General features: G+C 36.0%; 1 protein-coding gene across 3 annotated transcripts in view; it reads right to left on the reverse strand.

Annotated features, from left to right (window-relative positions):
• Positions 1 to 668: 668 nt before the first annotated feature.
• The window catches only part of aralar1 (calcium-binding mitochondrial carrier protein aralar1), a 404,690-nt gene continuing 392,855 nt past the window's right edge, over positions 669 to 12,503 (reverse strand). For all 3 annotated transcript variants that reach the window (XM_067143121.2, XM_067143122.2, XM_067143123.2), the window contains one exon: positions 669 to 6,707. In XM_067143121.2, the coding sequence (XP_066999222.1) occupies positions 6,539 to 6,707 (169 nt within the window). In that variant the 3' untranslated portion in view covers positions 669 to 6,538. The remainder of the gene's footprint in view (positions 6,708 to 12,503) is intronic.

Raw genomic sequence — 12,503 nt, forward strand, 5'->3', positions numbered from 1 at the left:
ATAAAAATTGTAAAACCTTAAAAAAATAAGAATATAGAATTGGAAATTAGTTCTTTTGCCTTATACTGCTTAATATCCCCCATAACTGTGTGCTTGCTCATTTTACATGATCCTCTACAGTATCTCTCTCTTGTTGATCCCCTTCTTTCTGTATCAAACTGATCTACTTTAGGAGAACAGTATCTGCTTTTATGACATGCAGCCTGCCAATTTGTTGTTGTCTTTTCTCTGCATACAACTCGGGTCCAAACCATGACTTCCTCAGAAGGTTAAGCTTGACTTCATTTCTATCATTAAAGACAACAGCAGCCTCAAAACCAGCTAATTTCATCAAATGACGGGGAACAAAGATTGACAGATTGTCTTTGGACACTTCTTCCAAATGATAAAATTAAAATAATTTTTACTGAAGACTGTCATCACACATGCTGTCTAGAAATTACTTTGATTTTAATACTTTGATGTTTTTGTAATGCTTGCTAGTACATTTCCGAAACCATAGACGTATTCTATGTCAAAGCCACTTTTTGTTTTCAATGAAAGCTATTACTGGAAAAAATATCTAGAACAGCAGATCATCTTTCTGTCATTCATTCATAATAATTAAGAATCCAATACAGATGTCCCAAAATTTTCCCTATAAGGAAAGGAGAAAGTGAACACAAGGATAAGATTAACAATTTCTTTATGTACATTTCAGACCAAATGAGGGATTTGAGATGTATTACTGAGATTACTCACAATAGGATGATACAATCAGCAGAATACACCATCATCTACAAAACAGTGATAATGTGACAAGATGTGGTATAACAGTGCAGCTGTAAAATTTATATTATAATTCAGGCATTCTTTCATTCAATAGACATAATGTATCATTAGGATGTACATATTTTAGCAAGCACCATAAGCATAAATATGCTTCTATAAAGAAGAATTAAGAAAAATTGAATTACGAGCAATACACCATAGTTAAAGTAGATTGTGATGTATCGCATTTCATAACAACTTTACATAAACTTCCTTCTTAACATTTTTGATTTCACAAGTATTAGTACAGACTGATTTAAAACATTATAAGTACAAGATTATGTAACATGGCAGTTAAATCTTCACAGATCCCTTATAGGCATTCACAAAATAAATATAGGCTATACATTTACTTTTGCAATAGGATTGTACACTAGAAAATTGTGACGCTGATCAATTTCTCAGAACGCAATGTGCCAGACATGCGTAACAATATTTCTTGTTCCTCAACTGATGATCTTCCAGAACTAATATATTTCAACCAAAGCACCATTTTGAATACAGGGTGGCCTTCACTACCATATAACAATTGTCTTTAAAAAATAAAAGATGCATTGAAAATTTAAGCATGAAAGAATATTCACTGAGTAATGCAAGTTTTGGGTAAAACAAAAGTACGTACTGTATTTACTCATGTATTAGATGCACCCCCCCCCCCCCTGGCTTTTCAAGATGAAGAAAAAGAAATAAATAAATCTCGAATATAAGACCCCCAACGTAATTCATCAGAGAACAACAATTCCACTTCGAAGCAGGTACAAGTCTTATTGCAGCTCGGATGACATTGCACAAATTTGTGAATAGTTTCTTCCGTACGACCCACGCAATGAAAACGCACGTCAAAGTCATGTGGTACATCTGTGTTTCATAGTTAAGAAATGTCCGCCTCCTATCGTAAGCCTACTGCAGCTCTGATGACGTCGCACGAATAGGTGAATAGTTTTGTATCTGACCCCCGCATTGCAAGCATGCTTCAGTCATGCTATATGTCTGTTTTGTAGTTAAGAATGTCTGCCAGCGTAATGGTTAGCACAATTAGCTGCCATTATCAGGAGTCTGAGTTCGACTCCTGATACCATACTGCCAGAGATTTATGAATGGCAGGAAGGTTGATATGCTGTAAAAATGATACGTGTAACTCCTCTCCATTGAGGGCGTGTCTAAAAAGAGGTGCACCACCTCGGGATGAGGAATCGAGTTTACTTTAGTTGAGAAATATTCATGGTTGTTGCTACTAATATAGCAGACGAGATCATTAACAAAGTGATTGTTTAATATCTCGTAACTGAACCATTATAGGTATTTTCTGAAGAGAAGTAAATTTAAAAAGTGATAAGAACTATCCAGTTATAACGATTGTTTTACTCGCCAACGTACCTAACAAATAATAACAATAATAATGATTTTATGCCCCCACTTACTTTTATCAATTTTTGGAGATGCCAAACAAAACATATTAGGGTATGCGTTAATAAAAAATGGAGCCAACGAACGTACAAAATAAACATTTTGATAATAAAACGTATTACTGACACACCTGTAGATATCCATGAATGTGGCAAACTTCCCTGTTATTTATTTTTATTATTTCCGTCATGGAACTTTTGGCACTATCCCGGCAATAGCATATCTAACCTAAACAATGCGGTCTATCTTATCTCATTTACATCTGTTTAGGTAAATCCTGATGTGACAAATGCAGAGAACAAGCATGATATATACTTAAAAATAAGGGTCTATCTTTCAACAGCCACAGTTATCAAAAGAATACTTCCAGTCACTATATATTAAATTCGGAAGTACAACTCGTAACATACACAAGTTATCAGCTGGTAGTTTGGCATGCTTGCTACAGCACGGCTTTATTCGGAAGGAGTGGCTTCTGCTACACATACACCAATTGTAAATAACAGAGACAATCTCCAGAAACCATTGGGAATAGATTCACATTATTTGGACTCTATAGTCGGGAACAAAACTATTTGTAAAAGGTTCAAGAAGACGAGACCTTGAACGCTCCTGATTGCAGTGCACAGCTAACGAGACGGCAGTGAAGATGACGTCACTTGGAATGACGACACGCCGGTAGCGGGGAAGTTGGCGGCGCAGGGCGATAATTCAAATGAAAGCAGCAATCAGGTTTATTCAGGTTTACTGTGAGGTAGGCCTGCTGCTCAACTGACAGAGACAAATGAATGGCCATCAAGTTATTTCGTATCAATATTGCATCATTACTGATAATGCTACACCCTTATCCCTTTTCTCTACGTGGTCGAGTATGAAGCAAGACGAATCTTCGTACCGAGGTTTTACAATCGTATGCCCTTCCTGACATCAACCACATCAGAGGAATTAATGAGATAAAATGAATGACGTGATATGAGTGACTAAAACTAACTTTATTTACTTTATATGTAGGCCTAAAAGTTGTGTTCACCATTTATTGTCTTTTTACAGTTAGAAATACTGCCTTCCAACGAATATAGTCAGTATAACTCAAATACATCATAACTTTGTTAAAGAATAGTGTAGAATGTTTACATGTACCATTTATAGCTCTTTATAGCCCAGAAATCATGTGTTCACTGCACAAAATTTGAGGTTATCGCATACTGGACCCCCCTTTACTTTTTTTTGGCTGTAAAAGTGGAGGGAAAAGGGGTCTAATACGCGAGTGAATACGATATTTGACTTACACATTATAAAGGCCTACAACTGAATTAATTCTAGATGTACAGCCAAGAATAAGAATCTTTAATGAAGCATGTTTCTTAGCATAAATTCCAACAAATGGCAAGGACATTAAAGAAAGAGCTGAAAGCACAAAACAAGTGAATAAGGACTTAAATATTATAATGCAAAATCTTTCCACCAAGATAAAATGAAGTATTACAACTAACATCAAGAGTGAAATTTCTGAGAACTAGAGTAAACTTCAGCGATGTAAAATTCAGCTTAAAGGCACTTTCGTCAACAGAATTAACCCCAACGTCATACAAAAGTAGTGAAATGCATCAATAGGCTTAGTTAATATGCATCTGCACTACAAAGAAGTACCTGTAGTTCCACTACATATTAAATTTTCAAATCCGAACAAAGCACACTAGCAACAAAAGAACAATTCATTCATGATTCTATAGACAAGGGTTATAGTGTAATAACACATTCAGCTCTCTGATTACCTTGCCTCGAAGGGTTACAGAAATTTCAATATTCTAGTTATTCTCAATATTCTTATATCTGGTGAACAAACTCCATAACAGTTTTGTCTGTCTTAAGTCCCATATAGCAAATGTCGCTTATATCGACTATGATCTGAAGAAGCAACAGGTAGCAACCGAGTTTGCTAAATCTCTTGATCATTCTGCTGATAAAACAAATGTCCCCATGGCTGTATTAATTTCTGTTTGAGTATCTTTGTGGTTGTACAATAATTCACCAAGGGTCATCTACTAATTCTTAAGCTATGGACACTGCTCATAGAATCATTCTGTATAGCTAAAACTGAATCTCTTCTATAAGAGTACAATGTTCATTAATCACTAAAAGTGGATGTGCAACATCTTATCTTTAGAAACTTACTGTGAACAAATCTCTCAGTTCTCCACATACATTAATCATGCTGGGTTTTTTTTTTTCCCCCCATCAATGAGAGAAAGGATGTATTGCATTCACAGCATGCCTTAAATTGTCTCTTGTGTTAAATGAATAGAAATAACTGCATTAGCAACATTTTTAAGGAGAGTAGACCTAGATAATGATAGATAACGTAACACTGCACATAAAAGACTCCACTTGACTTTACTGGAGTTCAAGAAAGGTCTAGGCCTGAAATTTGTAAGAGTCATATAAAAGAACAATTTCTTAAAATTACAAAACCAACTCAAACATTACTATTAAACTAACCCTGCACTTATTAATGTCAAAAGCATTTTGACCTATATTCAAGTCTGAAAGGTCATCAGCTCTGAGAAATGTAACTGAAATATAAAACTTTCAATGGACCTGATCTGAAAGCTTGAAGTTTTATTAAGACTATGAAATAACACTGACCCTGTATTCATGGTTATTTGAAGGCTATAAGTTAACACTGACCCAGTATTCATGTTCACTTCTGATTGTCTTGTCATAATATGAAATTAGGAATGAACTATGTAATTATACATTTTCATTGCATTATTTCATTTCAGTTTTATGGAGCTTATGGGCCACCCTGCATGAAAATAAATTCAATACATTAGCAATTAGTGTCAATAATACTATGTATTATATAAGTAGGATAAAACCATGCATTTACAATGCATTACTTAATTTCACTAATATATATCTTATAAATTCAACAAAAACAACAGACTAATATATATAAATCATAATTTGTCTAAAAATAAATTGCACTTTCTTTATCAAAAGTAAACAGTAAACAATGAAAACAAAAACTTAATTTTATTTATAAATTACAACTTGATCAAATACTTGAAGATAAATATTTCAGAATTTGTTTTTAAATTAATCTGTATGTATGTACAAACATAAGAATGGACTAAAAAAAAATTAAGTAAGATCTAATTATCGTATAACATTTCACGATAAACTAGGAAACTACCCATACAGCCTGTAAACATAGTTTCTTTCATGATAGAATTTAGATTACATATACTCTCCGGCAAACTAAAATACTGTTAAGACCTCATAAAGGTCATTCTCCATTTGAATTTAAGTAGTTTTACACAAGGCTTCTGTAGTAAGCTCAAATTGTGCTGCAAGTATAAGAGGAACAAGATAAATAAAATATTATTGTTTTTATATTTAAAAATGCTTTCTTTCTTTCTTGCAGTATGAACAAAAGTATGTCATAAATCCACCATCCAAGAAACAAATATGGACCCTGAAAGGTTACTTGTAAGTATATTTAAAATTACAAGCTAATATCACAATTACTCATTTCTGTTCAACAGTATTGGACTGAGAAGTGGATGGCCAGTTAAAATACTCAAGCCATTATAAACACCTCTGGCCAGTAACATGAAGATCCAATATTTGATTCACGATTAAGCTGTATTATGAATTAAGACTGATTTTGTATCATACATTCAACTTATGAAATTAATTATTGATAATATAATATTATGAAACTTGCTTATGTACAACATGTTATATTACAGTGAAAATGTAGTCATCACTATGCCCCATTCCCAACTTCATGAAAGTGGATTGCATTTGTACCAAGTAAATATGACCTTAAATTGTAATAAATATTTACGTTAATATAATAATAAAATAGATCACATTGTAATATGAAATGCTGTTTATTTTCTTCTAGTGGATGCTGCTTCACTGTTACAATATTTACACAGACACTTTGTCTTCCCAGTTGCTTCAGGTCACTGTATACTCTCACACGCACAAAAAAGCACTGATTCTAAATTCCTAATGTTTCTTTCTATATGAGATAAAACATGACTACCTCCTTGGTGTAACGTGTTATACACTGCACTTCTACTTGCCACAGTAAAAGCATTGAGCACAACTCAACATCATCATACTTTGAAAACTTCAAGCAAGATTATGACCTGGAACACAAAATACAATTCTCATTGTACTTCCTTTTCAATCTTCAAATCAGGTCCATCAAGTACCATAACGGTTTAGTCCAATCCATTTTAACTTAACGGTGATGTCAATTGCTCAATGTCTAAACAATGGAGAGAAGCAGGTGAAACGCTGCTCATTACGACGGTGCTATTCGGAACTTTGGTAAACACAGACCAAACTTTGACTCAATGCCAGCAAAGATGGGAAGAGCAACTTGGTATCCTCCAATGTGATCAGGGTTTGTCGATTTCATTTCATCAGCAACCCCAGTGGCTGGAAGGTTGTGCTCTGAGCCAGTAGGACGACTGAAACAAATAAGGTATGTATTATCATCCTGTCATTGAGTGGAAATACAAATGCTACTCTGAAATAAATATTAACCCTTTGGAGCCAATTAGCTCTTATCATTTATTCTTAACCTTCAACAATACAATTTCAAAGAAAAATTACATGTATACTAAAGATCAGTCACTACTGATCTGCATTTAGGGCAGTTGCCCGGGTGGCAGATTCCCTATCTGTTGTTTTCCCAGCCTTTTCTTAAATGATTGCAAAGAAATTGGAAATTTATTGAACATCTCCCTTGGTAAGTTATTCCATTCCCTAACTCCCCTTCCCATAAATGAATATTTGCCCCGATTTGTCCTCCTGAATTCCAACTTTATCTTCATATTGTGATCTTTCTTACTTTTAAAGACACCAATCAGACTTATTTGTCTACTAATGTCATTCCACACCATCTCTTAAAATAAGCATGTTATACATCGAGAAGGTATGATACCTGAAAATAATGAATAATAAAATTTCATCAAGATTTAGTGTGTCTGAAAGGACTCAGTGAGAAAATATTGCACAAAATTATTGCTCTTTGCTTTTGTCCTATAGATTTTCCACTTCACATTCACAGTCACGAAAAAAAATAATTAAAAAGTGAGTGCATGGTACTGTACTGTATACATTCCTTGTAGGTACACTTTCCTGAGAAACAATTGCACCTATAGATATGTTTGTTCACCAGGCAACTTAGCTGTGCAGTTAGGGTCGCGCAACTGTGAGCTTGTATCCGGGAGATAGTTGGTTCGAACCCCACTGTCGGCAGTCCTGAAGATGGTTTTCCGTGGTTTCCCATTTTCACACCAGGCAAATGCTGGGGCTGTACCTTAATTAAGGGCACGGCTGCTTCCTTCCCACTCCTAGGCCTTTCCTATCCCATCGTCACCATCAGACCTATCTGTGTCGGTGCGAGGTAAGGAAATAGCAAAAGGGAAAGAAAAAATGTTTGTTGTGGGTATCAACAGGGGGTTTGTATCTACATGGGAGGTGAATTATATTTTGATAGTAACTCTGTCAAAATATTAAATGCGAATAACATTCCATACCATGCACTCAATCTCATTTTGAGCGACTATACATATATTCTTTGTATTCATATTATTTTTCTTTTGTTCACTGAGGCTATATTGCCTATTGTCAAATCTGTCTTCTTTATCATATATTTATAAAAGAACATGTTCTGACTGACCGACCGACTGACTGACTGACTGACTGACTGCTCCATCACCACCGAGCCAAAACTACTCGACATAGAAAAATAAAATTTTGGGGATGCATGTATACTACAATGTAGGTGCTCACTAAGGAAGTATTTTTGGATATTCCAGTGCTAAGGGGTGAAAACAGAGTTGAACTTTTTTAAATTAGTATATCTACATCTCAAAATTTAACAGTTTAAAGACGTGAAAAATGGTATTTGGAATCTCCTTTAAAAATAAAGAAACACATTTTTTGGTTTCAAAAAATCCACTAAAGGGGGCTAAAAGTAAGTGAAAAAGGGATTGAATCCTTTTTAAGAGGATACTTATATCTCAAAAACTGAAGATGTTACAGGCATGAAAACTGGTACATGGAATTCCTTTAAAAATAAGAAACATATTTTTTGTTTCCAGAAAATCCACTTGGTGGTGGGGTGAATAGAAATGAAAAGGGGGTGAAATTTAAAAATGAGTATACCCAAAATCTTAGAGCCTCCATGGCTCAGACAGCAGCGCGTCGGCCTCTCACTGCTCGATACCGTGGTTCATATCCCGGTCACTCCATGTGAGATTTGTGCTGGACAAAGCAGAGGCGGGACAGGTTTTCCTCTGGGTACTCCGGTTTTCCCTGTCACCTTTCATTCCAGCAACTCTCTCCATTATCATTTCATAGCATTTATCAGTCATTAATAAATCACTTTGGGAGTGGCAACACCATTGTAATAATAGCCTATATATGGTTCATTCATTATATCCCTGTCTGCCTCTGTGGATCCGTGGTAGAGTGTTGGCTTCTGGATCCCAAGGTAGCGGGTTCAAACCCAGCAGAGGTAGTCGGATTTTTGAAGGGCGGAAAAAAGTCCATTCGACACTCCATGTCATACGATGTCGGCATGTAAAAGATCTCTGGTGATACATTTGGTATTTACCCGACAAAATTAATTAAATCTCAGCCACAGACGCCCAAGAGAGATCCGGTTTAATCTGCCTGCCATCTAGCAGACCTAGAGTAAAACGGAATGTCGAAATTGACGAGCAGACAGCCAGATGGCGTCAAATCAAAATGACTGCACACGGTAGCTGAGGCCATACGATTATTATTATTATTATTATTATTATTATTATTATTACTATTATTATTATTATTATTATTATTATTATTATTATTATTATTATTATTATTATTATTATTATTATTATATCCCCGACCCGGTCAAAGACTGGAAAACAGGTTGTAGGTTTATATTTCATTATACCCCAAAATTTAACATGTTACACATAAAAAGTGGTATTTTAAATCTCCTTTAAAAATAAAGAAACATGTCTTTTTTGTTTTTGGAAAATCCATATAAAAGAGTGCAGGGCTGAAAAGGACTGAAAAGGCAATTCCTTTAATTGGAATACTTATATCTCAAAAACTAAATATGTTACAGACGTGAACATTGGTATTTAGAATCTCTTTTACAAAAAAACCTCTTTTTTTCTTTCAGAAAATCGATTTAAGGGGGAATGTAAAGGACCAAAGAAGGGGTCAAATTCATTTTATTAGGATATTTACATATCAAAATCTGAAGATGATACAGACATGAAAATTGGTATTTGAATGTCCTTTAAAAATTAGGAAACCCATATTCTTTGTGTTTGGAAAATTCATCTCATTGGGTGAAAAGAATAGAAAAAGCAGGTGAATTTAAAAAAAGAATGTGTCTACAGTATATCTAAAAAACTTAACATGTTACAGATGGGAAAATTGGTATTTGGAATAACGTTTAAAAATAAAGAAACATGTATTTTTTGTTTTTGGAAAAGCCAAACAAATTTATGAATGTAGTGGCCTTGGTGGTTGTTAACGGCTGAATTGCCATTTTGAGGAACCATGCATAGTTTGACATGTGGAACAAGTGACCTTTCATTTCTAGAACACAAAGCACACGCGGGGTCGGGCATAAGTCATGCGACTATTCCTTCTTTCACATGAATGTGGGATCTATAAGACAAATGGAAATATAGAGATGGAAGTGGGGAGCATAAGGCGCTGTGGAATATATGAATAATGCTAACGATGTGGGTGATGTCTGATACCAGTCACCTCACCATGTGTGAATTTTGCAGTACCATGTTTCACAGCATTGGCAATGTTCTTTCATGTCCCAAACAGTTTCTCACACAATGGTCCTTCCACTTTGGGGACGAGGTCAAAATCACATCCAGACAGGTCAGGTGAGTATGGCGACTGTTCCAGTACTTTCCAACCCCAGAATTGAAGTTGCCCCCCATACAGCCTCTGCTGCATGCGGTCTGGATGTGGATGGTTCGTTTTTTCAATGCCTGTTTTAGCTTGTAACTCATGTAGTGTCCATCTTCTGTGCATGCACTGGGGAATCACTGCACAGGACACATCAGTTCAGACACTAACAGGTCTTCTGGACCGTTGGACCATCCCCGTTTGTTTCACATCCGTGCTGAAATCCTGCTGCCCATCTCGCAACGGTTTGGTATGGAAGGGCACCCCACAGCTTTCCCATGCTCTCTATGTCATTCTTCAGCAATGCAACCCTAGTGAATGGCCAGTTTAATGTACACACGCTGTCCTTGCCTTGTCACATCCATTCTGCATGGAGCCTGACTCACTACTGCTGTTCCATCGCCCTGTGCGTGGTACCTGTCCAACAAACAACCATCTCGTACTGTGTCCATGTAGTATGAATTTTATGCTTTCCAGGACATATGAACATGGTATGGAAGAACCATGAAAATGTGAGGAAAAAAAATAGTTGCCATGACTTATGCCCTAAACTTTGTCTGAGTCCAACATCAAATAAGAATACTGTATAAAGCCTGTAGCAAAATTATTTTGACAAGTCCATGCATAATAATTTCCCACATCACTCATTCACCCGCAGTTTATTACAGCACTGTAACAATTTCTAATCCCCTGCTCTATTTATTGATTTCCTAACAGACACTCTTAATAAGGCAGAAAAGTTATCTGACTGCTTCTGCCATAGTTTGAATGTAAAAAACAGATGAATGAGAAATGCACTACAAAACAAAATGAAAGATAAGGTATACAAATAGACGGAAAGGGAGAGTCCATCTATGATAAAGGCAGGGTGTGCGAAGATGCAGAATTTTCCTTGTCCTTTTATGTTTTCATAATGTTCTTGTCTTATCTCCACTAATCTCTCCATCTACAGGTCTGCCATTATGTTCATGTGTTTATGTTTTCCTATTTCTCCTTCCAAACTTCCTGTCTTCGATGCTTTATTTCCATGCACTTGTTTATCCCATTTTCATTATTTATCTTAAACTCAAGGCATTTTCTTCCTACTTCTGTGTTTCTCTTGAGTTCCCTATCTTCTACTACCTGTATTAACTCCTCTTTTTTACTTTTGCCTCTTAGTTTTCTTGTACATATTCAGCTTTCTTCTTATACTACACTTTGTAAACCAAGAAAAAAAAGTATTCTTAAGAAAACCTCCCTAAAGAAAACCATCTTGAAACTTCTCGGAAGGCTGAGAAGTAGACATGGAAGAAGAGAAGAGAGCTCGTCTATGAAGCAGGCAATGTGTGAAGAAGTGGAATTTTTCCTTGCTCTTTCATGTTTTTTTCTTCTGTTATGCCCTCTGCACATGATTTGTCAGTGTGTTTATTATCTAATGTTTTCTGTTCATCCATTTTAGCTTCACACCTCTGAAGTTTTACAAATGAAAGGAATCGGTCTGGTTCCTCTCTCTCGACTTTTTTAAAATAATTGTTTCATGCCTGCAAGTAATTAGTCCACAGTATCCAAGCTCATTGGTGAAACTGCCACCTGAAGCCCCCAGGCATGCTGCTTTCTGTTGGGGTTGTTTCCCTAAGCTTATAAAGATCCCTCTTAACCAAAAGGCAGTGGCTTTGCTCTTCATTTAACCCAAACAGGGTGGGTTGCCTTATCCACAACTTGGCAGTATCACAGATCTCCTTGTCCGCCAACACTGCAGTTAATGACTTTACCATAACAACTGTACGATAACAACTGTTTGAAACATCTCCTGGCGAGAAAAGATTTTAAATCATGAACTCTGGACAAGGGTGGGAGAAATCAAGATGTCTACACAGATCAAGTTGCAGAAATGGAAACTGATTGGTCATACCCAGGAAATTAAGCTAATGAGAGAAGGGCCTTGGATTGGAAACCCCCTTTGGGTGTGGGCAACAGAATATGCCCACGGTATACCCTGCCTGTCATAAGAGGCGACTAAAAGAAACCTCAGGTTCTCTCAACTTGGGAGTGTGGGTGGCAACCACAGGTCCCTAGCTGAGTCTGACATCATTCCGACTTTTATCAGGCTCCTCGTTTCAATCTTTCCTATCCAACCTCCCTTGGTCAACTCTTGTTCTCTTCCAACCCTAATGGTATTAGGTTTTCACGTCCTAAAGCGGCTCGTTTTCACACTTTTTTTTTTTTTTTTTTGCTGATACCTTCATTTTTTAAAGGTTTGGACCTCTTCCTTTTTTCTTTCTGATTAGGGTTAATAGAGGATGGGTACCCAGTTGTAATTCCCCTTAAAACAATTATTACCATCA

The sequence above is a fragment of the Anabrus simplex genome, chromosome 3, assembly GCF_040414725.1.
Source record: "Anabrus simplex isolate iqAnaSimp1 chromosome 3, ASM4041472v1, whole genome shotgun sequence".
NCBI lineage: Eukaryota > Metazoa > Arthropoda > Insecta > Orthoptera > Tettigoniidae > Anabrus > Anabrus simplex.